Source organism: Lissotriton helveticus, chromosome 3_2 (assembly GCF_964261635.1).
Source record: "Lissotriton helveticus chromosome 3_2, aLisHel1.1, whole genome shotgun sequence".
NCBI lineage: Eukaryota > Metazoa > Chordata > Amphibia > Caudata > Salamandridae > Lissotriton > Lissotriton helveticus.
The window spans coordinates 497,763,218-497,791,188 of NC_136062.1; the positions used below are offsets into that span (position 1 = coordinate 497,763,218).

General features: G+C 49.5%; 1 protein-coding gene across 7 annotated transcripts in view; it reads right to left on the reverse strand.

The window, feature by feature from the left end:
* Positions 1-27,971, reverse strand: part of CELF1 (CUGBP Elav-like family member 1) — a 427,681-nt gene that overhangs the window by 108,298 nt on the left and 291,412 nt on the right. For all 7 annotated transcript variants that reach the window (XM_078684502.1, XM_078684500.1, XM_078684498.1 and 4 more), the window contains exon 10: positions 26,541-26,669. In XM_078684502.1, coding sequence (XP_078540628.1) covers positions 26,541-26,669 — 129 coding nt within the window. The remainder of the gene's footprint in view (positions 1-26,540; positions 26,670-27,971) is intronic.

A 27,971-nucleotide genomic window follows, 5' to 3' on the forward strand; every position in this document is an offset into this window, starting at 1 on the left:
TCCTAGCGATCCCAAAGCCTCTGAGAATCGTTACTTACCTGCTAGTAATTCGCATTCCACTTTGAAAGTATATGGTTTTTCGTGCCCCTCGGGCATTTGTGTAACGTGCTAACTTAAAAGTATTTTCGTAAGAGTTTTGTTGTGTGCTTAGCACCCTGTCCTCATAAAGAGTACAGGGTTGTTGTGATTCTAATAAATACATTGTTTATTTTCATAACACTTGTGTGGTGTCCTTTCACTGGGTGTTCAAGGGGTAATGTGATGGTAAAACAGCTGGCTTAACACGCCCTCTAGAGTCTTAGCCTTAGACTGCTCGGATCCATGCTACTAGGATAGCTGGTCTATAAGGTTGACTTACAACCAATCATCAATAAGGGTTGTTTGGACTGATATATAGTGATCACTAGAATAGTGAGCACTGCACATCAGGCCAACTTCTCACATCTTTTCTTAACAGTACATGTTTCCCAGACAAGCAAGGTCTTCCCCACAGAACAGGGTTAGATTTAGAAAACGAAGTTTACAATTTAGGTAATTATTCTTCGAATTTCATGGTCCTGAATGTTCAGTCTGATACTACTCCAGACTTACCTATTATTTCAGTACTACCAGTTAAAGGTGAATTATGTGTCCGAAATAATGGTTCCGTACATGTAGGACATAGTGATTGTACTACTATTGTCAAGTATAGTGACAGTGGGAAATCTATTTTCAAAGCTTCACGTCATTCTTATTTTATTTGTGGTCAGACCGCATATGTTCGTCTGCCCCTCGATTGGGAGGGAACCTGTTACATTGCCTTCCTACTGCCACCGGTTTTTCTAGCCCCACCCGACTACCATAGGAATTCCCACCTAGTACATACTAGACACAAGAGAAACCTCCCGATTGTCGATTATACTGAAACTGCTCTAGAACAATATATAGATATCAATAAAGGTGTCTTCCCTTATTTAGGTACAGTCGTGAATAGTAAACTGATACGTAGATTAACCAGAACACTCGAAGCAGTAGTAATTGAGACTACTTCTGCTCTAAGTAATTTAACCGAAGAACAATCCTTTATGAGAATTGTCGTGCTCCAGAATCGTCTCGTCCTTGACGTCATATTGGCCGATAGGGGCGGGGCCTGTAGAGTCATCGGATCTAGTTGCTGCATTTTCATTCCAAATAACGCGCCGTCTGTTTATTCAGTTATAACCAGACTCCATAAAATTGCCTATCTGTTACACCAAGATCCAGGCACCTGGACATGGTCCGGTTGGTTCTGGACTATAATTTCCGCTTGGGGATGGAAAGTCTTGTCCTTTCTAGGTATTACAGTAGCGATCATATTCAGCTGCTGCCTCTGTATACAATGTGGCCCTGCGATTTGCGGCATTTGTGCTACCTCTTGTATTCCTAGTCCCCAGCCCCGTTCTAAAACCCGTTCCAAGAAAATTCGAGACGAGCAAATGATACTGTATGAAATGATAGATGGTATCATGAATATTGATGTTTCCTGAAGGAAACGTAGTGACAAGGAGGGAATGTGGAAAAGTAAATTTTGCCATGTTCTGTGTCCCTACGCGTCCTCCATCATATGTTATCTGTGCATGATTAATATGCATATGTATTCCCCATGTTTGATTAAAGACGCAATTACAGTTGTGTCCACCTCTAGTATGTCAGTTTCCAGTTCTCGTGAATACTACGAATATCAGGCCTATGTAAAGTTACGTTGCCACGTTTCTCAGTGTGCACGTTATTTCATTGTAAAAGTCCCCGTTTCTAGGCCTCAAAAGGGCCCGGACACCAGATTCAGCTCCTGTCTCCTGAAGCCTCGCTGAGGAGCGATACAGCCCCCACCTGTATCCTCGACCCGTCACTTACTTCCTGCCTCGCAGTGCCCGGCTCAGCCTAGCTCTGCCTCCGAGTCTGCCAAGAGTATGTTATGATTCCAGTTATCAGTTCAGCCCTCCTTCTCTGCATTCCTAAGCTACTGAACTGCATCAATAGTTTCCGTCATTGTCTAGCCTTTACGTCTCCATGTAAGAGAAATACTGCATTTAATGGTCATTTAATATTCTTCATCACGCACTACATGTAGAATAATGCATGCTCTAGTCTTAGAGTCTGTTCGCCTTTACCCCGATAACTTTTGGATTCTATCAACATGTTCTCTAAACATCAGATACTAGATACTGTTTAGGTACATGTCGCCCTGACTCTCCAGACTTCAGTCTCTGCTCCTAGCACAGAGTTCGTAGCCCCCAGCTTCTCCTAGTAACACGTCATTGCCAGTTTGCGCGCACCATTAGGTCAGAGGTCCTGGCTCCTTAGGTAGCCCCCTCCATGTTTCCGCCCCATTCATGACATATTCTGTTACGTTTGCATCACATGTCTATGTATACGCCTCTGTTACACCTACTTTCACCCTTATCTTTCGCGACTGCTACGCGTCACACCCTTTGCTCCACCCACTGCTCCGCCTATCGTATGTATTATAATGCAACTGTTTTAGTATATATGATCGTGCACTGTTATTAAATGTTACGCCGATTACGCCGATTCCGATCCTGCCCCCGGCAGCGCTGCCATCCTATTCCTGTGCAGGTTGTCCTGTTCCTGTCCTTATGCTGTATTAAACCTGCAAAACTCCTACTACCTCGAATCTTGACTTATTTATTGAGCTATCTGTTATTCATTTATTTATTCAAAAATGGAGGTATTATTTATTTATTTACCACAGTACTACGGCAATCCACATACTGATCATCAATAGTAAGGCTGCCATTTACCAGTCCTGTACTGGGACCAAAATGCAGCAAGAAAATATTCTAGGCTCTAAGCAAAGATTTTTTTTAAAGGTTACCTGTAAGAATAGTTCTGATAGATACATCTGCCGTGTGGATTCCTCACCTTGTGAATATCCCCCTTGCGTCAGCAACGTTCGGAAATTTTCTTCGTAGCACGCCGACGTGGACGACTTCACAGGAGCACGGCATCGCGCGCGACTCCGTCTGACGTCACCGACCCCTTTTCAGGCCCACGCCGGCGTGATGACGTCAGTTCCCTTTTTTCCGCGTCTTCGACGCTAACGGTTTTCGGGATCTTCTGCGATACTTAGTATCTGGCTGTTATTTAGTTGTCACTGTTTCTCTTTTGCGACTTAATTCTTTATCGAAGATGTCGTCGAGGAAGACAGGTTTTAAGCAATGTAGGTCTTGTGCCCGCATGATGTCTATCACTGACCCACATAAGGATTGTTTGTGGTGTCTTGGTTCGGATCACGACGTTAAAAACTGCAGTTCCTGTTTTAAAATGAACCCAAAGGCGCTTCGTGAACGTGAAGCTAAACTACTTCTCGCGAAGGTAAAACAAGATACTGGAAGATATTCGAGGTCGACGTCGAGACGCTCGAAGTCGAAGCAAAGGTCTCGATCGAAGTCGAGATCGGCGTCGAGATCCAGAGCGGGTTCGAGATCCAGAGCGGAGTCGAGATCCAGAGCGAAGTCAAGGTCCAGGGAAAGATCTAGGTCTGGATCCAAGTCGGCTTCGGTCACGCTTCGAGCTCCTCGAGGAGAAAGCATAAGAGGAGGAAGCACAGTTCTAAACATCATTCAGGGAAGGAATCTTCTGATTCAAAGAAAAAGTCTCGCAAACACCATAAGGACTTTGTTTCTCCTTCTCCTGCTTTGTCAATCGAAGGTTCTCCGACTCCGGAACCGGAACCGGATCCGGTATCCTTACATCCTTCGGAACATGAAGAGGAAGAAGAGGCGATTCCTCAGACTCCGGCTCCGATGGAGACTCCTGTGGACCCAGAAGGTCAGAGTGAACATGTATCGGAACGTCCTCCGTTGGAGCATCCGGTAGGTTCGTACCCTCCCTTTCCTGGTCCTGGTCAGGATCCCTCGCATTTTCTCAATGCGATGTTTGGAGTATATTCCAGGGCGATGTACCCCGCTGGAGCACCTGTTGGTCCCATGGGTCCATTATCGTACAATCTGGGCATTCCTCAGTCGTACGCCCCAGCTCCATTTATGCCTTTTATGCCGGCGCCTCTTACACCTTGGCTCGGTACGGCTCCACCGAGGTCTTCGACTCCGCATGCGGCTTCGCCGACTCCGGATCGACCTCGTAGTTTGGATCGAGGTGCCACGCCAATCCGTGAGTCTCGTCTTCCTGCTGCCCCAGCTCCTCGCTCGACGTCGGAAACGGCTCCGTCGGAGTCGTTACCGGATCCGTCGACTTCGGTTCGATTGGAGTGGAGTGGTCAAGACGAAGGGCTCAGCGTCTTCTTGAACAAAGGGAAGATGAAGATTCAGATGTGGAAGAAGGTGAACTTCCTGATCATGATGATGACTTTGAAGACCTTCGTGATGCTAGTGGTCTGGAGCTCTCTCCTGAGTGGGGTCTACCTTCGGCTTCTGATGCTCCTTCTAGGGATGTGGCACCCTATCACATTGTTATTAGGAAGGCTGCTGATCTTCTCAACTTGAAGCTTCCCACAGTTGAGTACAAGCCCAACATCCTTACTGAGGTCTTGCACTCTCCTTCTTCCATTGTTGAACCTACACTGCCGTTCACTGATGCTTTAACGGATCCAATAAAGGAGATTTGGAAGAGACCGTTGTCTGCTCCTGCTGTTTCGAGAGCTATTGCAAGGCGCTATAGGGTGGCTCCTGATGACCCTGCGTTCCTTTCTTCACATCTGTGAGAAGTTGGCCTGATGTGCAGTGTTCACTATTCTAGTGATCACTATATATCAGTCCAAACAACCCTTATTGATGATTGGTTGTAAGTCAACCTTATAGACCAGCTATCCTAGTAGCATGGATACGAGCAGTCTAAGGCTAAGACTCTAGAGGGCGTGTTAAAACAGCTGTTTTACCATCACATTACCCCTTGAACACCCAGTGAAAGGACACCACACAAGTGTTATGAAAATAAACAGTGTATTTATTAGAATCACAACAACCCTGTACTCTTTATGAGGACAGGGTGCTAGGCACACAACAAAACTCTTACGAAAATACTTAAGTTAGCACGTTATACACAAATGCCCGAGGGGCACGAAAAACCATATACTTTAAAAGTGGAATGCGAATTACTAGCAGGTAAGTAACAGTTCTAATAGGCTTTGGAATCGCTAGGACTTGACTAGGGAATCGTTAGATTACTACTAGGAGACCTAGGGGACTCGGGTGCAGAGTGTGCACTCTCACGCGGGATGCGGGACAAAGTCTATGGAGGCTAGTAAAGGCAAAGTTAGTGTTCACGGGCGAACCCGACCTGGTAGGAAGAAAACGACAGTGGATCCTGACCCTAGGATAGTGAGGCTATGCTGGGACACCGAAGTGCCGAAGTTACCTAGCCCAGGGGCTGCAGCTGCATAGGTCTGAAAAGACGTCGGGGATCTCGTTGCCGGACCAGGAGCCTGGAAGGAAGAAGTTGCTGGCAGGCGACCAGTGAAGAAAAGTTCGATGGATCCAAGCCTGGATCAAGGAAGAAGGAAACCTGAAAGCAGAGGGGACCAAGTTCTTGAATCACTAGCCAGTGATTAAGTGGGCACCAGGATGGCACCGGGCGAAGTCACCGCAGTCAGGTGAGTGGGCACTGCTGGGCTCTGCAGTCTCTCGGACCAGGAGGCGTTGTCGGCGACCAGGATGGAGGTGCGAGCTGTCCCACGAAGGTTCTTGCTGTCGACGTCGCTGGACCCAGGATTGGGCAACAAGTCTTGGCAAATGCAAGGCCCACGCGGTGGACCTAAAATGGCGTCTTGGGCGGACCAGGAGGGTCCAGGGTACTTCTCCGATGGAGGGAAGCAAGGGCCAGTCTGGAGCAACCAGACCAGCAGCAGAAATGTCGTCGGGCGTCGTCAGGAAGGCCACAAGCCAGCGGGCTAGTAGCCAAACAACGCGGTGAGCAGCAAAAAGCAGAAGGGCCCCACGCAGATCGTGGAGATGCTGGGGGGCTGCTCTTCGGTGCTGGAGCTGCTCAGGGTGGGGGCTTCTCGGACCCCAAAGCACTCACCAGGAATTCACTCGGCGGGCTTGCTGGAAAGAAGTCGTGCAGTCTTGAAGATGGCCGGTCCCTCGAGGTCTCGTCACACCCACGAATCTCAGCGTGACTGATGATGCAGGTAGAGGTCAGAGGTGCCAGGGAAGCCGGTTCTCGTCGAGCTGGGCAGTCGGATTCCGGAGGAAGGACTTGCAGCAGACCGCAGTGTTCTTAGATGGTGCCTGCGGATGCAGGGTGACTACTCCTTAGTCACAAGGGAGAAATCTTAGGAAGAAGTCTTGAGTTCCTTTCGTGGAAAGTAGTTTCAGGATTCAAAGATGATCTGATTTGGAAGGGGGCCAGTTCCTACCTTTATCCTGTAAAAGGGGGCTGGCACGCGACTAGGTCCTGCCCTATGGGTGGGACCAGGAGGGGGGTGGTTACACCCACTTCCTTGGCGGGCTTTCCCCAGGCCAGGGGCTGGAGTGCCCCTGGAACTGGTTTCAGCCGGCCTATGCACAGTGAGCACCGGGGTGCCACTTGCAGTCACCTTCCTCTAAAGCCCTGCCTACCTACAATACACAAAACCCTGTCTGGGACGGTGCTGGCACCGCCCCTGGCAGGAAACCCTTTGTCCTTATCTCCTGCTCTGGGAGGACTCCCAGCAGCAGGAGGGCAGACTTGTGTCTCGGTGGCAGCATCCATTTTGTGGAGCTGAGGCTCTGTTTGACTTTAACCGGGGTTAGGGGTTACATCCATGTCGTGTCCCTCTAGAAGGGTGGAATGCTAACCCCGTCGCCAGAATTGGCGAGGGGTTAGTATTCCAATTCGTATGACACCTTACTCGACATGTTTTGATAAAGCGATACCAGAGTTGGCATATAACCGCGAGGATTATAATGCACTTAAGAGTATATGGTATGCGATATCATGGAAACAGCTAAGGGATGGATCCCGAAAGCCGCAGACGGGCTCAGCTCATGCCAGAGCACCATCTCACACGATTCCAAGCACTCTGCCTTCAGGATTGTTAAGGCCTGCCATAGGAGTGACTGATAGGAGATCTGTGTGTCCATTTTTAGGGTTAGATATAGGTATACTATATCTAAAGCAAAGGGTGATTACACCACCTTGCCCCAGCTGTCAAGCAGCCAGTTGTGTCAGATTTGGGATGGCCAGCCAGGGGTGGCATAATACATGCTGCAGCCCCTGGTAGGCCCTGGGTACACCTATGCCCTGGGTACCTAAGGTACACTGTACAGGGACTGATAAGGTGGCTCAGTATCCAATTTAGATATGTACCTAAGGTACATGGAATCCATTTTACAGAGAGAGCAGTGGGCCTGAGGTCCTGAACAGCAGGGCCTCAGGTCAACTAAGTCAGAAAACCAGCAAAACACCAGGCAAAAAGTTGGGGGCAACCATAGTCAGGGATCAACCTTCCTACAACATCCCTCTCCAGAAAGTCTTGTGGTGAAAGCGGCTTGCTCTAACAAGGTTGCGGGCTCTTTCCCTCAAGTGCCAGCGGACAAAGAGTCAAAAAAATTGGATCAGTCTGCAAAGAAGATTTTCTCTTCAGGGAGCATGGCTCTTAAGTCAGCGAATGCTACTTGCCTTTTAGGAAGGTATGTGCATGCATTAATGGATTCAGTGAAGCAGTTATCACCCAAGCTTCCTGAGGAAGATAGGAAGAACTTTAATGAGGTGGTTTCTGACACTCAAGCTGCTGCACGCATGGTCATTCAGAGTGGCATGGACACAGTTGATTCTGTTGCCAGAATTATGGGTTCTTCTATTGCGACCAGGAGGGCCGCGTGGTTAAAGTCCTCTGATTTCTCGGCGGATGTGCAGTCTACGTTGCTGGACTTACCTTTTGAAGGGACTGGCCTTTTTGGTAAAAAGGCTGATGTAGCCTTGGAAAGGTTTAAGGATAGCCGTGCCACCGCAAGATCTTTGGGTCTCCAGATGAGAGGGTCGACAGCTAGAAAGTTCAGAGGTTTTGGGAGATCCTCTTTTTGTCCCTTCAGGCAAGGTCAACAACAACAGCAGCAGCAGCAGAACCCTCTATATAAGTCCTATAGAGGTAGACAGAAGGGTCGTGGACGTGGACGTCAAGTCTCCTCTTCCTCCACTTCCTCCAATAATGCCCAACCCCCACCCGCATCAGCAAAGCAGCCCTAGATCCACCATTCTGGATCATGTGGGGCCGGTAGGGGGTCGGCTTACTCATTTTCTACGAGATTGGGAATCGGTTACATCAGATCTTTGGGTTCTCCATCTCGTAGAGAATGGGTATGCACTTCCTTTACAGGAGTTCCCTCCCAATTATCCTCCTTGCCAAGGTTATTGTTCAGAGGATCACCTGCTTCTCCTGCAGGAAGAAGTCCTGGCTCTGTTCCGAAAGGGTGCAATAGAGGTGGTTCCAGAGCAGGAGAGGGGTCAAGGGTGCTACTCCCGGTATTTCTTGATTCCAAGAAGGATGGCAGGCTTTGGCCGATCCTGGATCTCAGGATTTTGAACCTCTATCTCAAACAGGAGAAGTTCAAAATGCTCACCCTTGCTCAGGTTCTTCTGGCGCTGATGGAAGAAGACTGGATGGTGTCGATCGACTTACAGGATGCGTATTTTCACATCCCCATTCTGAAGTCGCACAGAAAGTATCTCCGTTTTACGGTGGGATCGCAGCACTACCAATTTGCGGTACTTCCGTTTGGACTTACTACTGCGCCTCGAGTTTTCACCAAGGTGATGGCAGTGGTGGCTGCGCATCTCAGAAGATCGGGGATACCTGTGTTCCCTTATCTGGACGATTGGCTGATCAAAGCGGAATCGCCGGAGAAGGTGCTCCATCATCTGCAAGAGACAACTCAGTTGTTGCACAGGTTGGGTTTTTCAATAAATGTACCCAAGTCTCACCTGGTGCCCTCCCAGCGCAACCTGTTCATAGGTGCGGTACTGGACACTACTGTATGTCGTGCATTCCCTCCACCTCAAAGGATTCACGATATACAGGAGATGATTCCTTTATTCTTCAATGGAGCGGTTGTTCCAGTCCTGAAGGTCCTTCGTCTGCTTGGTCTGATGGCTTCTTGCATTCTGTTGGTCAGTCATGCACGCTGGCACATGAGGGCACTCCAGTGGTGCCTCCGCAGGCAGTGGTATCAGCACAACGGAGATCTCAGGGAGTCAGTGAGGATCTCCAGAGAAGCTGCAGCGGATCTGTCTTGGTGGAGCGTGGAGGGCAATCTGTCTCAAGGAAAGCCCTTTCAACTGCCTCCATCAGTGGCCACAGTGATAACGGATGCATCCACTCTCGGGTGGGGTGCTCATCTGGGAGATCTGGAGGTCAAGGGCTTTTGGTCTCCAGAAGAAAGGTTGTTTCACATCAACCTTCTGGAATTGCGGGCGATACGTTTGGCACTCAAGGCCTTCCTCCCTTCCCTTCGCGGTCGGTCGGTTCCCTTCGCGGTCGGTCGGTTCAAGTCCTGACGGACAACACGACCGCGATGTGGTACATCAACAAGCAGGGAGGAGTAGGGTCGCAGTGTCTCTGCAGAGAGGCTCTGCGTCTCTGATCCTAGGTTCAGGACCATCAGATTTGTCTGGTGGCAAATCATCTGGCCGGGGTTCTGAACGTTCGGGCAGACAGTCTCAGTCGACAGCACTCTGCCGATCACGAGTGGAGGCTTCACCCGGAAGTTGTTCACGACATCTTTCAGATGTGGGGGACTCCTCGGGTGGATCTATTCGCCACTCGCGAGAATGCTCACTGCCCGTCATTCTGCAGTCTCCAGTATCCGTTGCAAGGAGCTTTGGGGGACGCGTTTCAGTTGAGTTGGGGAAATCAACTCCTTTACGCGTTTCCTCCCATACCCTTGATTCCTCGGGTTCTGAGGAAGATTCGTCAAGACCGGGCCCAAGACATATTGGTCGCCCTGGATTGGCCAAGAAGGGTGTGGTATTCGGACCTACTCCACCACTCCTCTCACCCGCCGCTCCGTCTCCCTCACAGGGCAGACCTCCTCTCTCAGATGGAGGGGCAGGTTCTACACCCCCACCTCCAGACATTACACCTTCATGCCTGGAGATTGAACGGGGCAACTTGAGTTCTTTTTCTCTCCCTCACGATGTGGTGGATGTCATTCTCTCTGCCAGGCGCGACACCACTAAGTCCATTTATTCCAAGGTTTTGCTGTGGCCACGGTCAAGGGGTATCTTTCGGCCTTATCGGCGTTTCTCTGTTTGCCGGATCAGCCCTCTCTTTTTAAATCTCCGGTAGTTTTAAGATTCTTGAGGGGTCTTATAAATATGTTCCCTCCTACTCCTTTTGTTGTTCCTCATTGGGATTTGAATCTTGTGCTGACCTTCTTAATGGGTTCTCCCTTCGAACCCTTGCACAAGTGTCCATTGAGGCTTCTCTCTTTTAAAACGATCTTCCTCGTTGCAATCACCTCGGCAAGGAGGGTAAGTGAGCTTCAAGCTCTAAGTTCCAAACCCCCATTCCTGACCATTCATGCTGAAAGGATGGTTCTCAGGACCAGGGCTGCTTTTCTGCCTAAGGTGGTGACTCCTTTCCATCTTGGGCAGTCCATTACCCTTCCTACCTTCTATCCTCCCCCTCACCCGTCTAAGGAGGAAGAGAGACTGCATCGCCTGGACCCTAAGAGGGCGGTGTCTTTCTATCTGGACAGGACTAAAGACTTCCGGATGGACGACCAGCTGTTTGTTGGTTTTGCTGGCTGCAAGAAGGGCAGAGCGGTGCACAAGCGCACTCTTTCCAGGTGGATAATCCTGTGCATCAAAATCTGCTACTCCCTTGCGGGTAAGGACCCTCCTGAGGGTATTAGAGCACATTCAACTAGAGCAAAGTCTGCAACATCTGCTTTGTCTAGGGGTGTTCCTGTTGAGGATATTTGCAGGGCCGCGACTTGGGCCTCCCTCCACACTTTCGCGAAGCATTACTGCTTGGATACCGAGGTGAGGAGGGATGGCCACTTCGCGCGCTCTGTCCTCCAAGATTTCCTGGTGTAGCAGAGTGGACACCCTCCTCCGGGAGTGGGGACTGCTGTGGGAATCTATTCACAAGGTGAGGAATCCACACGGCAGATGTATCTATCAGAAGAACAAGTTACTTACCTTCGGTAACGCTTTTTCTGGTAGATACAATATCTGCCTGTGGATTCTTCACATGCCCACCCGCCTCCCCATTGTCCACTCTGCTATACCTGGTCTTTCTGTATATATTGTTTATACTATTGTATTGAATTTGTTCTAAGATGTACTGTGTACATTGTATACTTGTATATTTGCTATCGTTGGTCCGTCCGTGTGCCTCGAAGGCATGGAAAAAAGGGCGGAACTGACGTCATCACGCCGGCGTGGGCCTGATAAGGGGTCGGTGACGTCAGACGGAGTCGCGCGCGATGCCGTGCTCCTGTGACGTCGTCCACGTCGGCGTGCTACGAATAAAATTTCCGAACGTTGCTGACGCAAGGGGGATATTCACAAAGTGAGGAATCCACAGGCAGATATTGTATCTACCAGAAAAAGCGTTACCGAAGGTAAGTAACTTGTTCTTTTGGGATTCAAGGTATTAGGGATTCACTTGCTGCGTATTATTGTGCCATCAACCGATTATTCGAATGAGCGCTGTAGGAAAGTGCCTCTTTTTTTTACATAGTCACAGAGTAAGTTAGATAGAACCGTACTCTCTATCTGTGGTAGTGTGGTCGAGCAGTAAGGCAGTATGAGAAGACAGTGTTAAGCATTTGATGTACACACTCAGCAAATGAATTCACACACTCAAGAATGAATATGCTACTTACCAGTATGCATCTGTGCTTGGCATGTAGGGCTGCTAACATTCATATCTAGTGCATAGATCGCCGCCTAGTGTTGGGTCCGGATGATTGCACATTGTTGTCCTGGAAGAGTCTTCGAAGTATCACGAGATAGGTGGCCCCTCCCCTGGACTACAGTGCGCATGGGCATCGACTCCATCCCCAGATTGTTTTTAGCCATTGTGGCAGAGATGGAGTGAAACAGTGTACAGGATGTCCATGCTAATGATGAATGCAAGAGAGTGTCTGCAGCCGCTACGGGCACCGGGGAGGAGGGCGGGCGATATGAATGTTAGCAGCCCTACATGCCAAGAACAGATGCATACTGGTAAGTAGCATATTCAGTTCGAGGCATGTGGGCTGCTAAATTCATATCTAGTGCATAGAATACACAGCAGTCCCTCCATTAAGGGCGGTTGCCCGTGACAGCTGCAGAAGCTTGAAAAAGTGTCTTGAGAACAGCCTGACCTACAGCTGCTTGCTGTTTTGAATGCACATCTACGCAGTAATGCTTGGTAAATGTGTGTGGTGTAGACCATGTGGCTGCTCTACAAATGTCTTCTAAAGGAATGTTCCCCAGGAAAGCCATGGAGGCCCCAATTTGCGTGTGGAGTGCGCCCTTGGGGGTATTGTTAAAGTGTGTTTAGCCTTTTGATAACAGATTTGAATGCATTTAACAATCCATCTGGCTATTCCTGCTTTGGAAATGGGGTTGCCTTTGTGCTGTGCTGAGAAGCCAACAAAAAGTTGTTGTGTCTTCCTAAAGGGTTGTGTTCTGTCAATGTAGTACACTAGCGCCCTCCTAACGTCTAATGTATGAAGCATTCTTTCTGCTACCGTTTGTGGGTTTTGGAAAAATGCAGGCAGGTCAATAGTTTGGTTGATATGAAACTGTGACACCACCTTAGGAAGGAATTTGGGGTTAGTGCGGAGCACCACCCTGTTAGAATGTATTTGAATGAATGGCTCTTGGATTGTGAGCGCTTGCAGCTCACTAACACGTCTGAGCGACGTGATAGCAATAAGAAAAGCCACTTTCCACGTTAGAAACTGAAGTTCGCAGGAGTGCAGTGGCTCGAAAGGTGGGCCCATGAGCCTAGTGAGGACCACATTGAGGTTCCACACAGGAGCTGGTGGAGTTCTAGGAGGAATGACTCGTTTCAGTCCTTCTAGGAAGGCTTTAATGGCAGGCACCCTGAAAACAGAGAGGTGCTGCCTATTCTGGAGATAAGCCGCTATGGCGGATAAATGTATCCGAATGGAAGCGTACGCTAGATTGCATTTGTGAAGATGTAACAAATAGCAGATGATGTTAGGAATGGATGCATCTAGCGGGTTGATATTGTTGTTTGTACAGTAAATGACAAACCGCTTCCATTTTGCAGCATAGCAAGCTCTGGTAGTGGGCTTTCTTGCCTCCCGGATGATGTCCATGCATTCAGGAGGCAGGTTGAGGTAGCCAAATTCTAAGACTTCAGGAGCCAGATCGCCAGATTGAGCTGTTGCGGATCTGGATGCTGAATGTCGCCATGGTTCTGCGTCAAGAGCCTGGATGTGAGATGCAGCCTTTGATGCGGTACCACGGAAAGTTCTAGAAACGTGGTGTACCATGGTTGGCGTGCCCATGTTGGAGCAACCAGGATGAGAGTCATCGAGTGTTGCTTTAGCTTTCTTGCCACCAGCGGAATGAGAGGTGCTGGGGGAAAAGCGTACGCAAATTTGCCTGACCAGTTCATCCATATCGCATTCCCCTGCGATTCCGGATGAGGGAACCTGGCGGCAAAGCTTTGGCATTTTGCGTTTTCCCTTGTGGCAAACAGGTCTATCTCTGGATGACCCCACTGCTGGAAGTACGGGTGGAGTACTGATGGATGTATCTCCCACTCGTGCATTTGATGGCTGTACCTGCTGAGCAGGTCCGCCATCTGATTGTCCTTGCCGGGGAGGTGTTCCGCCATGAGGAAAATGTTCCTCTGAATGGCCCACTTCCACATGCTCTGAGCCAGATGAGACAGCTGTGGTGAGTGAGTACCTCCCTGCTTTTGGATGTAGTACATGGCTGTCATGTTGTCCGTCCGGATCAACACGACTTTGTTGCACAAATGTACCTTGAAGGACTTCATCGCCATGAAGATTGCCATCAATTCCAGGTAGTTGATGTGCAACTTCTGCTGCTGGGTGGACCACAGTCCCTGCACAGTGTAGTGGAGCAGATGAGCTCCCCACCCTTGGAGGGTTGCGTCCGTTGTCAGGATAATCTGTGGCACAGGCTCTTGGAACGGTCGTCCCTTGCAAAGGTTGCGTGGATTCCACCAATGCAGAGAGTTGTATGCCCGACCGGTCACCAACACTAGGTCCATCAGTTGTCCCCGAGCCTGTGTACACTGATTTGCCAAGCATTCTTGGAGAGGACGCATGTGCAACCTCGCGTGCGGGACTATGAAAATGCAGGAGGCCATCATGCCTATCAACTGCATGAACACTCTCGCTGGCATGGAGTGTTGCGGTCTGAACCTCTGGATCAGTGACTGAATGCTGGTGATTCTGGCTGGGTTTGGCTGAGCCATAGCAGTCAGGGTGTTTATTGTCGCGCCCAGATACTGCCGCACATGGGCTGGTTGAAGGTGCGACTTTGGGTAGTTGAGAGAGAACCCCAGACTGTGAAGGAGTTGAATAGTGTGGGACATGTCCGCGGCGCACTGGTGTTCCGACTTTGCTTGAACAAGCCAGTCGTCTAGGTACGGGTAGACATGTATGTTCTGCCTTCTGAGGTGTGCCGCCACTGTCGCCAGACACTTTGTAAACACTCTGGGTGCAGTAGTCACCCCGAAGGGTAGGACTTTGAACTGATAGTGCCTGTTTTGAATGGTGAACCGGAGGTACCTTCTGTGAGATGGGTGGAGTGGGATGTGGAAATAAGCATCCTTGAGGTCTAAGGTTGCTAGGAAGTCCCCTTGATTTAGCAGGGGAAGAATTTCTTGCAGTGTCAGCATGTGAAAATGTTCTGACAGTATATACATGTTGAGGGGGCGTAGATCCAGAATAGGTCTGAGGGATCCGTCCTTTTTTGGGATGAGGAAGTACAGGGAATAGACTCCTGTGCCTTCCTCTTCCACTGGTACGAGCTCGATTGCACCTTTTTGCAGCATCACCAAGACTTCCTGCTGCAATAAGTGCAAGTGCTCTGCTGACATAGGACGGTGCCTTGGGGGAATGTTGGGAGGAGTGGACGTTAACTCCAAACAGTAACCGTATTGGATAAGTTTTCGCACCCACCTGTCTGTGGTGATGGATGTCCAGACTGGCAGGAACTGCTGGAGTCTCCCCCCCCGAAAGGTGTTGGTTGGTCGGGGGGCAGTGACAGGGAGTCACTGTTTATTGGCGGCAGAGGAACGGGAGTTGTTGTTCCCGCTGCCTCTGCCCTTGGCACTGTTACCTCTGTATCCTCCTCTACCCTGCTTGGGGTAGGAGGATTGTGCACCACCTTTTGAAAATTGTGATTGTTGACCCAAGTGTCCTCTGGTAACACCACGCGCTCCTGAGCGACGAAAAGTGTTTCCTCTGAATTGTTGTGACTGAAGTGCCCCCATGGACTTAGCAGTCTCGTTGTCCTTTTTAATCTTTTCAAGTGTGGTGTCTACATCTGGGCCAAACAGTCTGTCAGGATTGACGGGCTGGTTGAGGATAGTAGTTTGGATGTCAGGCTTAAATCCAGATATACAAAGCCAAGCTTGTCGCCTCAGCATGACGCTAGTGTTAATTCCCCTAGCCGCTGTGTCTGCCACATCAAGTGCACACTTTATTGCTGCGTTTGATATGAGCTTTCCCTCTTGTATGAGCATTTCGGCTGCTTCTTTATACTCATCAGGCAGACCCCCCAGGATATAGCGGCATGGATTGGCAAATTTAGCGGCACAAAAATGAAAATTTAGCGGCACAAAAATGGAAATTTAGCGGCATTTTATTTTGGGGTTTTTGCAACACCAAACACAGATATCTTACTGTTTGACCTTGCCCACGTAACGCTTGTTCCTGTGCCTGAGTGTCTAGCACTTATTGCAGTACTATACCTCAAATTATACTCTATTTTCTCTTATAACTGCACACTTGTCACTTTCATCTCCTCTTGTGCACTTTTGACTACCTCATGCATTTTTGGTTGCTCACAATTTTTACTCAAGTATTTTGTTTGCTCACGATTGTCACTATTACCTTTACTACCTCATGTATTTTTGGTTGCTCACAATTTTTACTCAAGTATTTTGTTTGCTCACGATTGTCACTATTACCTTTACTACCTCATGTATTTTTGGTTGCTCACAGTTTTTACTACCTCATGTATTTTGTTTGCTCACAAATGTCACTATTACCTTATGTAAGTAACGCATGTTTTTGCAATCTGTCCTTTTGTAAGGTTTCTCATTATGTTTCATCTCTGTTCCTAATGTGAAGCGCTCTGACGCCTTCAGGTAAAGTCCGCGCTATATAAAAATGCATAAATAAATAAATAATAAAAACTTTACCCAAGGCCGGGCGAGGCCTGCAATAAAAGATTTTCCCTCTCTCCTCTTCCACATCTCCACTGCCCCCCTCCCACCCGGGCAGCGCTTCTTAACGCAGCTGCTTTTAAACTTGCCTACGGACGGTACCTGTCAGTGTTCTGTTCACCGCCGGCCGGCTTTCCTCCTGCTGCGAGTCTCTGAGGAATGAGGAAGTCTTCCTGTGTGTCGCTGCCGCTTCGTGCTCTCTCCCCCTCTTGCTGGTGTGGTGCTGGTCTTCTCCCTCTCTCGGCCGCCGTGGTCTTCTCCCTCTCTCGGCCGCCGTGGTCTTCTCCCTCTCTCGGCCGCCGTGGTCTTCTCCCTCTCTCGGCCGCCGTGGTCTTCTCCCTCTCTCGGCCGCCGTGGTCTTCTCCCTCTCTCGGCCGCCGTGGTCTTCTCCCTCGCGCGTCCTCGACCTCCTGGCTCCTTCTCTTCTCGCCGCGCAAGCCGCAAATCAACAGTGCGGAAACGGGAAACAGCAAATTTCGCGGGCTTTATGCCAAATATCGCGGCATTTGCAGAGATCGCGCGATTTCGCGATTTTTTTGCAAATCGCGAAATCGCGATAAGCTGGAGGGTCTGATCAGGTAGGTGTTGAAGGAGCTGTTCTAAAGTGTCGTAATGCGCCCTATCATAACGCGCCAATAATGCCTGTGTGTTTGCTATACGCCATACATTGGCAGCCTGCGCAGCCACCCTCTTGCCGGATGCCTCAAGCACTTTCGACTCCTTGTCAGGGGGAGGAGCTTCACCCGTAGTTTGGGAGTTTGCCCTCTTGCGGGCATTGGCGACCACCAACGAGTCTAGAGGCAACTGTCCTCGAATATATGCAGGATCTCCAGGAGCTGGCCTGTATTTCTTCTCGATACGTGGGTTGACCACTCGTGCCCTGGTAGGTTCTTTAAAGATCTCTGGGGCATGTTTAAGGACACCTTTGAGCATAGGAAGTATTTTAACTGTTCTTTCTGAGACAGAGAAAGTGTCAAACAAAAAATCTTCCTCCACCGGGTCAGCATGCATGTCCACATCATGATTTGCTGCCGCCCGTTCGATTAAAGCATTAAATGCTGCAGAATCTTCTGTTGGAGATGTACGTGCCCCAAAACCTTGTGGATCTTGTACCACCTGCTGTCCACCTTGGTTCCCTGTGTCGTCATATGTGTCCTGCTGAACATCAGGGCCATTGTCCACTGGGAAATTGTATTGGTCGTCTTCCTCATCACCCTCTCCCCCAGATTGGTTTGGGGAAGGTGATGGACTTCTTCTGGGTGGTGGTAGGATAGGCTCAATAAGGGCAGGAATGTCCTGTGCCTGCCTCTTTTTCTTTAGTGGAACAACATAGGATTCCAGTGGTTGGGAAGTGATCTTCCTTTTGTAAAGGGTCAGTTTCCCTGTTTGGGCATCGATGAAATGCTCAGAGTGTTCTTCTGAGGCTTGAAGCGACGAAGGAGCCATCAGGGTAATTGTCCACTGGGAAATTGTATTGGTCGTCTTCCTCATCATCCTCTCCCCCTGATTGGTTGGGGGAAGGTGATGGGCTCCTTCTTGGTGGTGGTAGAATAGGCTCAATAAGGGCAGGAATGTCCTGTGCTGGCCTTTTTTTTTTCAGTGGAATAACATAGGATTCCAGTGGTTGGGAAGTGATCTTCCTTTTGTAAAGGGTCAGTTTCCCCGTTTGGGCATCGATGTAATGTTCAGATTGTTCCTCTGAGGCTTGATGCGCTGAAGAATCCGAAGTCTTTGGCACCGATCTAGGTGCAAATGCCTTTGGTGCCACCTTTGGTGGTAGAGTGTAAAGAAGCTTGCTTGATGACTTCTGAGGTGTGTCCACCGCTTTTGGAGCCGATGGTGTGGAAGCTGTCGCCGACAAAGTCTTTTCCCGAATCCGTTTCAGGGAGTCGGTGACCTGCTTAGTGAAGGAGGCGGAGGGTGTTGTAGCCGACGGCCGGTGTCCGGTGGTGTCGGAGTCCCTCGGTGTCGACGGTATTTGCGTCGACGAATCTTCAGCTGCAACGTGGCGCGGTTCCGTTGTAGGCTTTGGCGCCGACGCCGATGCTGCAGATCCGGAATCTTTGTGCCGATGCGTAGTGCCTGCGGCCTTTGGGTCGTGGATTGTAGTCGATTTTTGCTCGACTGGGCGTTTAGTCGACGGCGCCGTAGGAGCGTCCAAAGGCGTGTGAACAGACTTCGACGTCCGTGCCGGAGCAACAGCGGTCGACTCTTGATGGACGACCTTCTTGGAGGACGGGTCCTTGTGCACCTTCTGCGGCGCTGTTGACTCGACAGCCTTCTTCGACTTCTGTGGGCCGGAGGTGGACGGAGTCGATGAAGGAGCAGGCTTGGATATTTTAGGTGTTGTCGATTCCGTTGGTTTCGGTTTTGATTTTGCCTGGACGTCGACCATTTTAGGTGCTGTAGAAACCGAAGGCTTCGGTTTCGGTTTCGATACAAGCAATGGCGGCTCCGCTTGAGTGTCCATGGCCGGGCTAGAAGGCGGGGCCGGGGATAGCGGTGCAGGGTCGTGGGTAAGGCCGAGTGGCGATCCCGTGACCTGAGCCTGAGTAATATAGACTTCGGGGCATAGCTCTTCCTCTGAGCTATCTTCCACGGCCCCATAAACTTCTTCGTCGTCCCCTACCTCCTCGACGTATTCAATGTCCTGGCCCTGTCCTTAGACGTATTCCTCGGGATCAGCCTGGACCTCCGTCGATGGTGGTGAAATCTGGAGATAATGGCTACCGCCTTCCTCCGCGGGGTCGTCGAATATGTTGTCGGGTGCCGGTGTCGCTCGCTGGGCCTCGAGGCGCGCCGCGCGCCGATGCTTGAGCGTCTTCTTTGACCTGAATTTAGAGCAGGCCATGCAGTTTTCCTCGTTGTGGTCCGGCGAGAGGCATTTATTACAGACCGGATGAACATCGATGTGTGGATATTTGGATCCACAGACGGGGCAGAACTTAAACGGGCTCCGCTCCATGTTAAGTTCGTCGGGTCTTGCTGCGACGAGAGGGCCTCGATGTCCGAAGAGTAACTTGACTCCGTAGATTTCCGGCTCAGAGAGTCGGACGACGCTCGAGACCGTGCGCAAACACTACCGACGCAGGTAACGAAGGCCTTTTGGCCTTAAGAACAAAGTCTATCGGTTCCGACCCGGAGACGTCGAAAACCACATCCGAACCCAATGGCGGAAAAAAACAATCTGGGGATGGAGTCGATGCCCATGCGCACTGTAGTCCAGGGGAGGAGCCACCTATCTCGTGTACTTCGAAGACTCTTCCAGGACAACAATGTGCAATCATCCGGACCCAACACTAGGCGGCGATCTATGCAATAGATATGAATTTAGCAGCCCACATTCCTCGAACACTTTTCTAAGACCTATGCTGAGTCCTATCATGTGTTAGTGGCCTTATTGCCAGTGGCAGACCTACATTTGCCCCTACCAATAACCCACTTTCCAACAGTCAGTATGTAGGTCAACCCCATGGTATTGGGCAGCCCTATGTACAAGTTAGTTAAATCCCATAGTGTCCTCTGGTGGGGAAGGCCTGGAGGGATATGTCATCTTGTGGGACATTTGGGACGTCTGGGGTGCTATAATCATCCCACGGGTCAGGTGAGCCACGAGGACTAGGATTATCTGGTGGCTCACTATCTGCACCACCCCCTGTATCATCAGAGGTGTCCTCCCTGTAATCGTCTGCTAACGGAGTAAGAGATGGTGCAGAGGAGTGATGTGGTAGGGGAGGAGGTGGTGGAGGAGGAAGAGGTGGAGGTGGAGGAGAAGGTATCCTTAGAGGAGAGGTTGCAATGTCCGTCTTCTTAGGATGAGGAGCTGGTGCAGGCATGTCTAATGGTCGTTTTTTAGAACTAAGAGTTAGTCAATCATGTAAGAAAATGGCTCTGTATATACTGCACCAAAGTAAGGTTCAGTGTGCACAGAGTTCACAGTCCCCAGAGGTTCGGCAGAGGCTAAAGTTAGATTTAACCTTACTGTAGGAGAGTAGGGTCTGCAATCCTATGATCACCCAGATTTTTGCTTTTTGCTGCACTGGTTTACGACTTTCCCTGGCTGTGGGCCTGCTAATCAGACCCACAGCCTAGCTGTTCTCTCTATCCAAATTGTACTCAGGTACTGAATTGGCACTGGGCCCTCTCCAAGTCCCTGTACCCAGGGCTGAGGTGCACCCAGAAGTCTCCCAGGGGCTGAAGCATGTATTGTGCCACCCCTGGATTGACTAACTAAAACTGACACAACTGGCTGCACGACAGCTGGGGCAAGGTGGTGTACTCACCCTTTGCTTTAGATATAGTATACCTATATCTAACCCTAAAATGGACACACAGGTCTCCTATCAGTCACTCCTATGGCAGGCCTTAACAATCCTGAAGGCAGAGTGCTTGGAATCGTGTGAGATAGTGCTCTGGCATGAGCTGAGCCTGTCTGCGGCTTTCGGGATCCATCCCTTAGCCGTTTCCATGATATCGCATACCATATACTCTTAAGTGCATTATAATCCTCGCGGTTATGTGCCAACTCTGGTATCGCTTTATCAAAACATGTCGAGTAAGGTGTCATACGAATTGGAATACTAACCCCTCGCCAATTCTGGCGACGGGGTTAGCATTCCACCCTTCTAGAGGGACACGACATGCCTGTAACCTATAACCCGGTTAAAAGTCAGACAGAGCCTTAGCATCCACAAAATGGATGCTGCCACCGAGACACAAGTCTGCCCTCCTGCTGCTGGGAGTCCTCCCAGAGCAGGAGATAAGGACAAAGGGTTTCCTGCCAGGGGCGGTGCCAGCACCGTCCCAGACAGGGTTTTGTGTATTGTAGGTAGGCAGGGCTTTAGAGGAAGGTGACTGCACGTGGCACCCCGGTGCTCACTGTGCATAGGCTGGCTGGAACCAGTTCCAGGGTCACTCCAGACCCTGTGCTGGGGAAAAGCCCGCCAAGGAAGTGGGTGTAACCACCCCCCTCCTAGTCCCACCCATAGGGCAGGACTTAGTCGCGTGCCAGCCCCTTTTTACAGGATAAAGGTAGAGACTGGCCCCCTTCCAAATCAGATCATCTTTGAATCCTGAAACTACTTTCCACGAAAGGAACTCAAGACTTCTTCCTAAGATTTCTCCCTTGTGACTAAGGAGTAGTCACCCTGCATCCGCAGGCACCATCTAAGAACACTGCGGTCTGCTGCAAGTCCTTCCTCCGGAATCCGACTGCCCAGCTCGACGAGAACCGGCTTCCCTGGCACCTCTGACCTCTACCCACCTCTACAGCCCAGCTGAGAACCGTGGGTGCGACGAGACCTCAAGGGACCGGCCATCTGCAAGACTGCACGACTTCTTTCCAGCAAGCCCGCCGAGTGAATTCCTGGTGAGTGCTTTGGGGTCAGAGAAGCCCCCACCCTGAGCAGCTCCAGCACCGAAGAGCAGCCCCCCAGCATCTCCACGATCTGCGTGGGGCCCTTCTGCTTTCCGCTGCTCACCGCGTTGTTTGGCTACTAGCCCGTTGGCTTGTGGCCTTCCTGACGACGCCCGACGACATTTCTGCTGCTGGTCTGGTTGCTCCAGACTGGCCCTTGCTCCCTTCCAGAAGAGGAGCACCCCGGACCCTCCTGGTCCACTCAAGACGCCATTTTGAGTCCACCGCGTGGGCTTGAATTAGCCAAGGCTTGTTGTCCAATCCTGGGTAACTTCGACGCCAACGACTTCATCCTTCGTGGGACAGCTCGCACCTCCATCCTGGTCGCCGACAACGCCTCCTGGTCCGAGAGACTGCAGAGCCCAGCAGCGCCCACTCACCTGACTGCGGTGACTTCGCCCGGTGCCATCCTGGTGCCCACTTAATCACTGGCTAGTGATTCAAGAACTTGGTCCCCTCTGCTTTCAGGTTTTCTTCTTCCTTGATCCAGGCTTGGATCCATCGAACTTTCCTTCACTGGTCGCCTGCCAGCAACTTCCTTCTTCCAGGCTCCTGGTCCGGCAACGAGATCCCCGACGTCTTTTCAGACCTATGCAGCTGCAGCCCCATGGCTAGGTAACTTCGGCACTCCGGTGTCCCAGCATAGCCTCACTATCCAAGGGTCAGGATCCACTGTCATTTTCTCCCTACCAGGTCGGGTTCGCCCGTGAACACTAACTTTGTGAATTCTAGCTTCCATAGACTTTGTCCCGCATCCCGCGTGAGAGTGCACACTCTGCACCCGAGTCCCCTGGGCCTCCTAGTAGTAATCTAACGATTCCCTAGTCCAGTCCTAGCGATTCCAAAGCCTATTAGAACTGTTACTTACCTGCTAGTAATTCGCATTCCACTTTTAGCGTATATGGTTTTTCGTGCCCCTCGGGCATTTGTGTAACGTGCTAACTTAAAAGTATTTTCGTAAGAGTTTTGTTGTGTGCTTAGCACCCTGTCCTCATAAAGAGTACAGGGTTGTTGTGATTCTAATAAATACATTGTTTATTTTCATAACACTTGTGTGGTGTCCTTTCACTGGGTGTTCAAGGGGTAATGTGATGGTAAAACAGCTGGCTTAACACGCCCTCTAGAGTCTTAGCCTTAGACTGCTCGTATCCATGCTACTAGGATAGCTGGTCTATAAGGTTGACTTACAACCAATCATCAATAAGGGTTGTTTGGACTGATATATAGTGATCACTAGAATAGTGAGCACTGCACATCAGGCCAACTTCTCACAAACATGGAGCTCAATGGGTTTTGTTTCATAAATGCAGTTGGTTACTTTATAGATTACTTTTGTAACTCCAGGTCTAGATCCTAGATTCAGTCCCGGGACATGAGCTGGAAACAGTTAAGTAAAAGCGGTTTGGTTACAGTTGTAATTTTTTAAGGCTATAAATGTATTTTCAAAGTTGACACTTAGAAATTTTTCTGAGAAAAACAGGCAATGTTATCCTATGGAAGGAAATTCAAGTCACAGGTAAAGTAGGTTCTCGTTACTTTTGTAATCCAGAACTGGACGCCTAGCTTCAGCACTGGGGCCTCTACCTAAGACAGGTAAGCAATTACGTTTTGGTACTTTGCATGATTTTTAAAGAATATTTGTAGTTTGCAAAAATCGACACTTAGAAGAAATTTCACAGAAAATCAGGGGGGTGACTGATTGATGCCAGGGCAGTGAGTTTGTGGGCATGGCACACAGGGATATGTGTCATGTTCACTCTCTGTTTAGTTCTGTACTTAGACACTCAGCCTGCAAAGGTAGTGTGTGGGTGTCAGGGCACAGGGCCCCTAAGGGTGGCACAATAAGTGCTGCAACCCTTATGGGTCTTCTCTGGTCACCATGCCCTGGGTACCTAGGGTACCAATTACTAGGGGCTGACAGGTGGCCAGAGGTGCCGATTGGATTTTAGTGTCAACACAGTTTTAGGGAAGGAACACAGGCCCTGGGCACCTGGTTGGCAGGAGCCCAGGGCACACTCAGTCAAAGCACATTAGCAATTCAGCAAAACGTGGGTGCATACCATGCAAGAAAGAGGGCACTTTCTCACAGGCCAGTTTTGGGATCTTTAACCAGAGTCTTTTGTGTAGGATCTGGATGAAATAGTTCCTCTGGGGGAGGTAGATCCTTCGGTGCCGAAGATTTTTTCGGCACCGAGACGGTAGCATCTTTCGGCTTTGAAACATGTTCTTTGGCAGTGTCTTTGGCCGGTGGAACATTTGGCTTTTTCGGCTCCGAGGGTTTTTTCGGCTCCGAGGCATGGATGTCGGGTACTTTGGCAATTTTTTGCTTGGCTCAGAGTATGGTTTTGGTGCCGCGGAGGCAGTGCTAGTCTTCGGCGCAGAGTGCTTAGATGTGGAAGCAGCTGGCGTGGAGAAAGAAGATGGCTTCTTTTTCGGTGCCGGTAGGTGTGCTCTACGGTAAATGAGGGTGTGAGGAGCACTCCTGATATGATAGTTTCTCAGTTTATTCTACTGGTGCTGCAACTGCTAAGGTTTGTCACGCCTGTTGAGAATACTAAGTTATGATGGGTATCGAACTCATCCAGTTGCGCACTGTGCACTTGGTAGGTGTGCTCTGGCACCGTGGGCAGGCTGACTAACCAGTCGCCTAAAGGCTTATTAGGCTTCTTAGCCGAGCTCGAAGGCGGGGAATGGGAAGCAGTCTCTCGGTGTACATCCGGACCCGAAGGAGCAGGTGTGACCGAAGCCTTTTTGGAGGGTGTCGAGGATGGGTCGGGGTCGACGTGTGTACTCACGACCCGCTGCGCTGGAGTGATGTCCTCGACATTTGAGTCTTCGGCCGCGGAGTTGCTGTCGACGCCATGTTCTTGCTCCTGTTCTGGGACATAGACGCCCTCTTGGAAGATGTCGTCTGGGATCGAAGCTGACGAGCGAGCCATTGTTCTTCGAGCTCGTCAGTCCCGAATCGTCTTCTTGGAGCAGAAGGAGGCACAAGCGGAACAGTCTCTGGCCTCGTGCTCCGGTGAAAGGCAAAGGTTGCACACTTCATGGAGATCGGTGTGGGGAAACTTCGACCCACATTGAGGACATTTTTTAAATGGCGTCCTTTCCATGAGATGGAAGATGAGGCCTGAAAGCCTTCGTCGACGACTGGAACCGGAGACTTCAGAGTTGAAGAGTAGCGTCAATTGGAAACCCGTTTGAAACAATACCGTCAAAGTTGGTGAGGATTGCGCACCAAAGGAAACTCGGTTCCAACCCGGAGCGCAGGAAACACATTCGAGCCTGGTGGCGGAAAAAAACAATCTAAGGATAGAGCCAATGCCCATGCGCAGTGTAATCCAAAGGAGGAGTCACCTATCTCGTGACTTCCAAAGACTTTTCAGGACAAAAAACAATTGCAAACAGGGCCAAACACTAGGTGGCGATCTATGCACGGTGTGTAATCTGCAGCTCATATGCCTCGAACATCAAGTTATTGATCTTAGGGTAAGTACTCGGCTGGCAGAGTTAAGGTTCTGGGGATAGACTCAGGGGACTCCCTGGGTCAGGTAGGTAGTCGCAGCAAGCTCTCAACTCCAGAAACAGGTCTGGTGGTGGCAGCCTCGGTAGCCACGCAGTCAGGACACTGGTAGTTGGTCGAGTTACAGGGGCATCTCTAAGATGCCCTCTGTTGTGCATTTGGCATTAAATACCACACTGGCATCAGTGCGGGTATAATGTGTTGAGAAGCTTGATACCAAACTTGTCAGTCTTCATTGAACCAATCATGGTGCTGTGGAGTTCGTAATGACAACCTCCCAGGCACCATATACTCTTAAAGGCATCAGTGCACTTACAGTGCCCAGGAATGGCCCTGGGCACTGTAGGGGCACAGGGCTCATGCACCTGTGCCCACACCACTGGCATAGGGCACCCAGCTAGGAGTGACTGAGGTATGCCAGGGCAGTGTGTCTGTGGGCATGGCACACAGGGATGTGTGCCATGTCAACTCTGGTTAGTTCTGCACCAAGATAATACACTACATGGCCCCTGAGGGTGGCACAATAAGTGCTGCAGTCCTCAGGGGTCTTCTCTGGTCACCATGCCCTGGGTACATAGGGTACCATTTACTAGGGGTTGACATGTGGCCAGAAATGTCAATTAGGTTTAGACTTCAATGCAGTCTTTGGGAAGGAACACAGACCTTGGGTAACGGATTGTCAGGAACCCAGGGCATTCCCAAAGTACATCAGCAATTCAGCAAAAAGTTGGGGGTATACCATGCAAGAAAGATGCCACTTTCTCACAACCGACTTGTGGTTCTAAATCAACAATATATTTTTATATACAACACAATTGGCCTAGAGTTCAGTTCTCGAGTGTGTGAGACCATTTGCTGACTGAGTGTGTACAACAAATGCTTTTTTACACTGTCCTCTGATACTGCCTTAGTGCTCGACCAAGCTACCTCTTTTGAGTGTAAGGTTATACCTAACTTTAGCCTCTGCCATACCTCTGGGGACTGTGGACTCTGTGCACACTGTACTTTACTTTGGAACAGTATATACAGAGCCACTTTCTTACAGATACTGCACAGAAAAATTCACTGTCAAGAGTCCCCCAAAAATGGACACGCAGGCTCAATCAATAGGTACTCAACTAGTCGCTTGCAGGAATAAATGAGTGGCTTTTGACTGTTGCCAGGTTTGGATGCTCTTCATTCACCTTCGGGTGCTGCGTCTGGAAATGTAAATATCATGTAATGCTTACCTGAATTGGCAAAGACGCTGAGGGGGCTGCTAGAAGTGGTGAGAGACGAAGACCCACTTGGCACATTTTGACCTGCAGTAGCTGCCGCTGCCAATGCTGCCAAGTTCTGCAGTTGCATGGCATTGAGTCCTGAAATACATAATAAGGACAACGGTTAGCGCTCGAGGTATGTTTGCCAATGGCAAATCCCTACATCATACCAAAATTTAAAGACATTCATTTTTTAGCTTCTGAGATGTCTGTTTCTAAGAGTCACATGCTGTGCATTATTAAGTTATCTAATTGTTGGGTGCGGAATTCTCAGTTTCCCTTTTTTTTGTCGTGGACGTCAACAAACATTTGGTGCTAGGTCTATCCCTTGTGTGACGTCAGACAGCACCACGGAGGTCCCTGGACGTGGTAGCCAACTTTAATTTCTTTTTTCTCCTTTCCCTTGTAAATATGGGTATGTCTTCACTCATCTTGTTTCAAGTCTTTTTTCCCCTTTTACATTATTTCCTCTCCCACTGGTTTGCTTTCCTCATCTCTGGGGAGCTGAGTGGGTCTGGGCAGGTGAATCCAGAAAGCACTTCAAGCCGCATAACGACTCCTACTGGTAAGTAACAATTCCGTTTTGCAGCGTGACTCCTTTTCTGGATACACATGCTGTACATTAGATTATGTAGCGGTTTCCCCTTTTTTGGGATGGTGGGGGTCATATGAGGAAGACCTTGCAAACAGGTGTTGAAATACTTTGATTCACGTGAGCTTTCTTTGTCATCTGTATAGCCACACAAAAATACTTAGTAAAAGGTGTGTGGAGATGCCCATGTGTTGAATTTATATGAAATGTGTGATGTTATGACCTTTAAATATAAAAATAGTAATTTTACTAATTTTCTTTTCTGTGGTATGTTTTTCATTTTGTATTGAAGGGCATGTTTAACATAACATTTGTGATGTAATGTGGGAAGATGCTTTATTAAAATCTGAAACAGTCAGTAAATGTTGTGGCCCTTTACTTAGGCTTGGGGTTTTGTATGTAATGTGTGAGACATTGATGTATGAGTGACGGAATAATATTGGATAGATAACTGCGTTTATTTGTGGTCCCAAAGGGAACAAGCATTTGCAATGCAATAGGTCTCGCATTTACAAGAGTTTGAGCTATTGTCATTGTAAATGACAATGCCTTTTATTTATGTTTTGAAAACCTGCAAGCGGTGTGTAAACAAGCACTTTGTGCTTATAGTCCTTGCTTACGAGACGTTAGGCAGGCAGTAAAAGATGCGCGGTTACTGCCAGCCTTGCAATGACTAGAAGTTCAAAGTGTGTGCTTATGCACGCTTGCAGGTTTTTAAAACACATAATAAAAAGCATTGTTATTTATAAAGCCAATAGCTCAAACTCTAGCAAATGCAAGGCCTATTGCATTGCACATGCTTGTTTTCT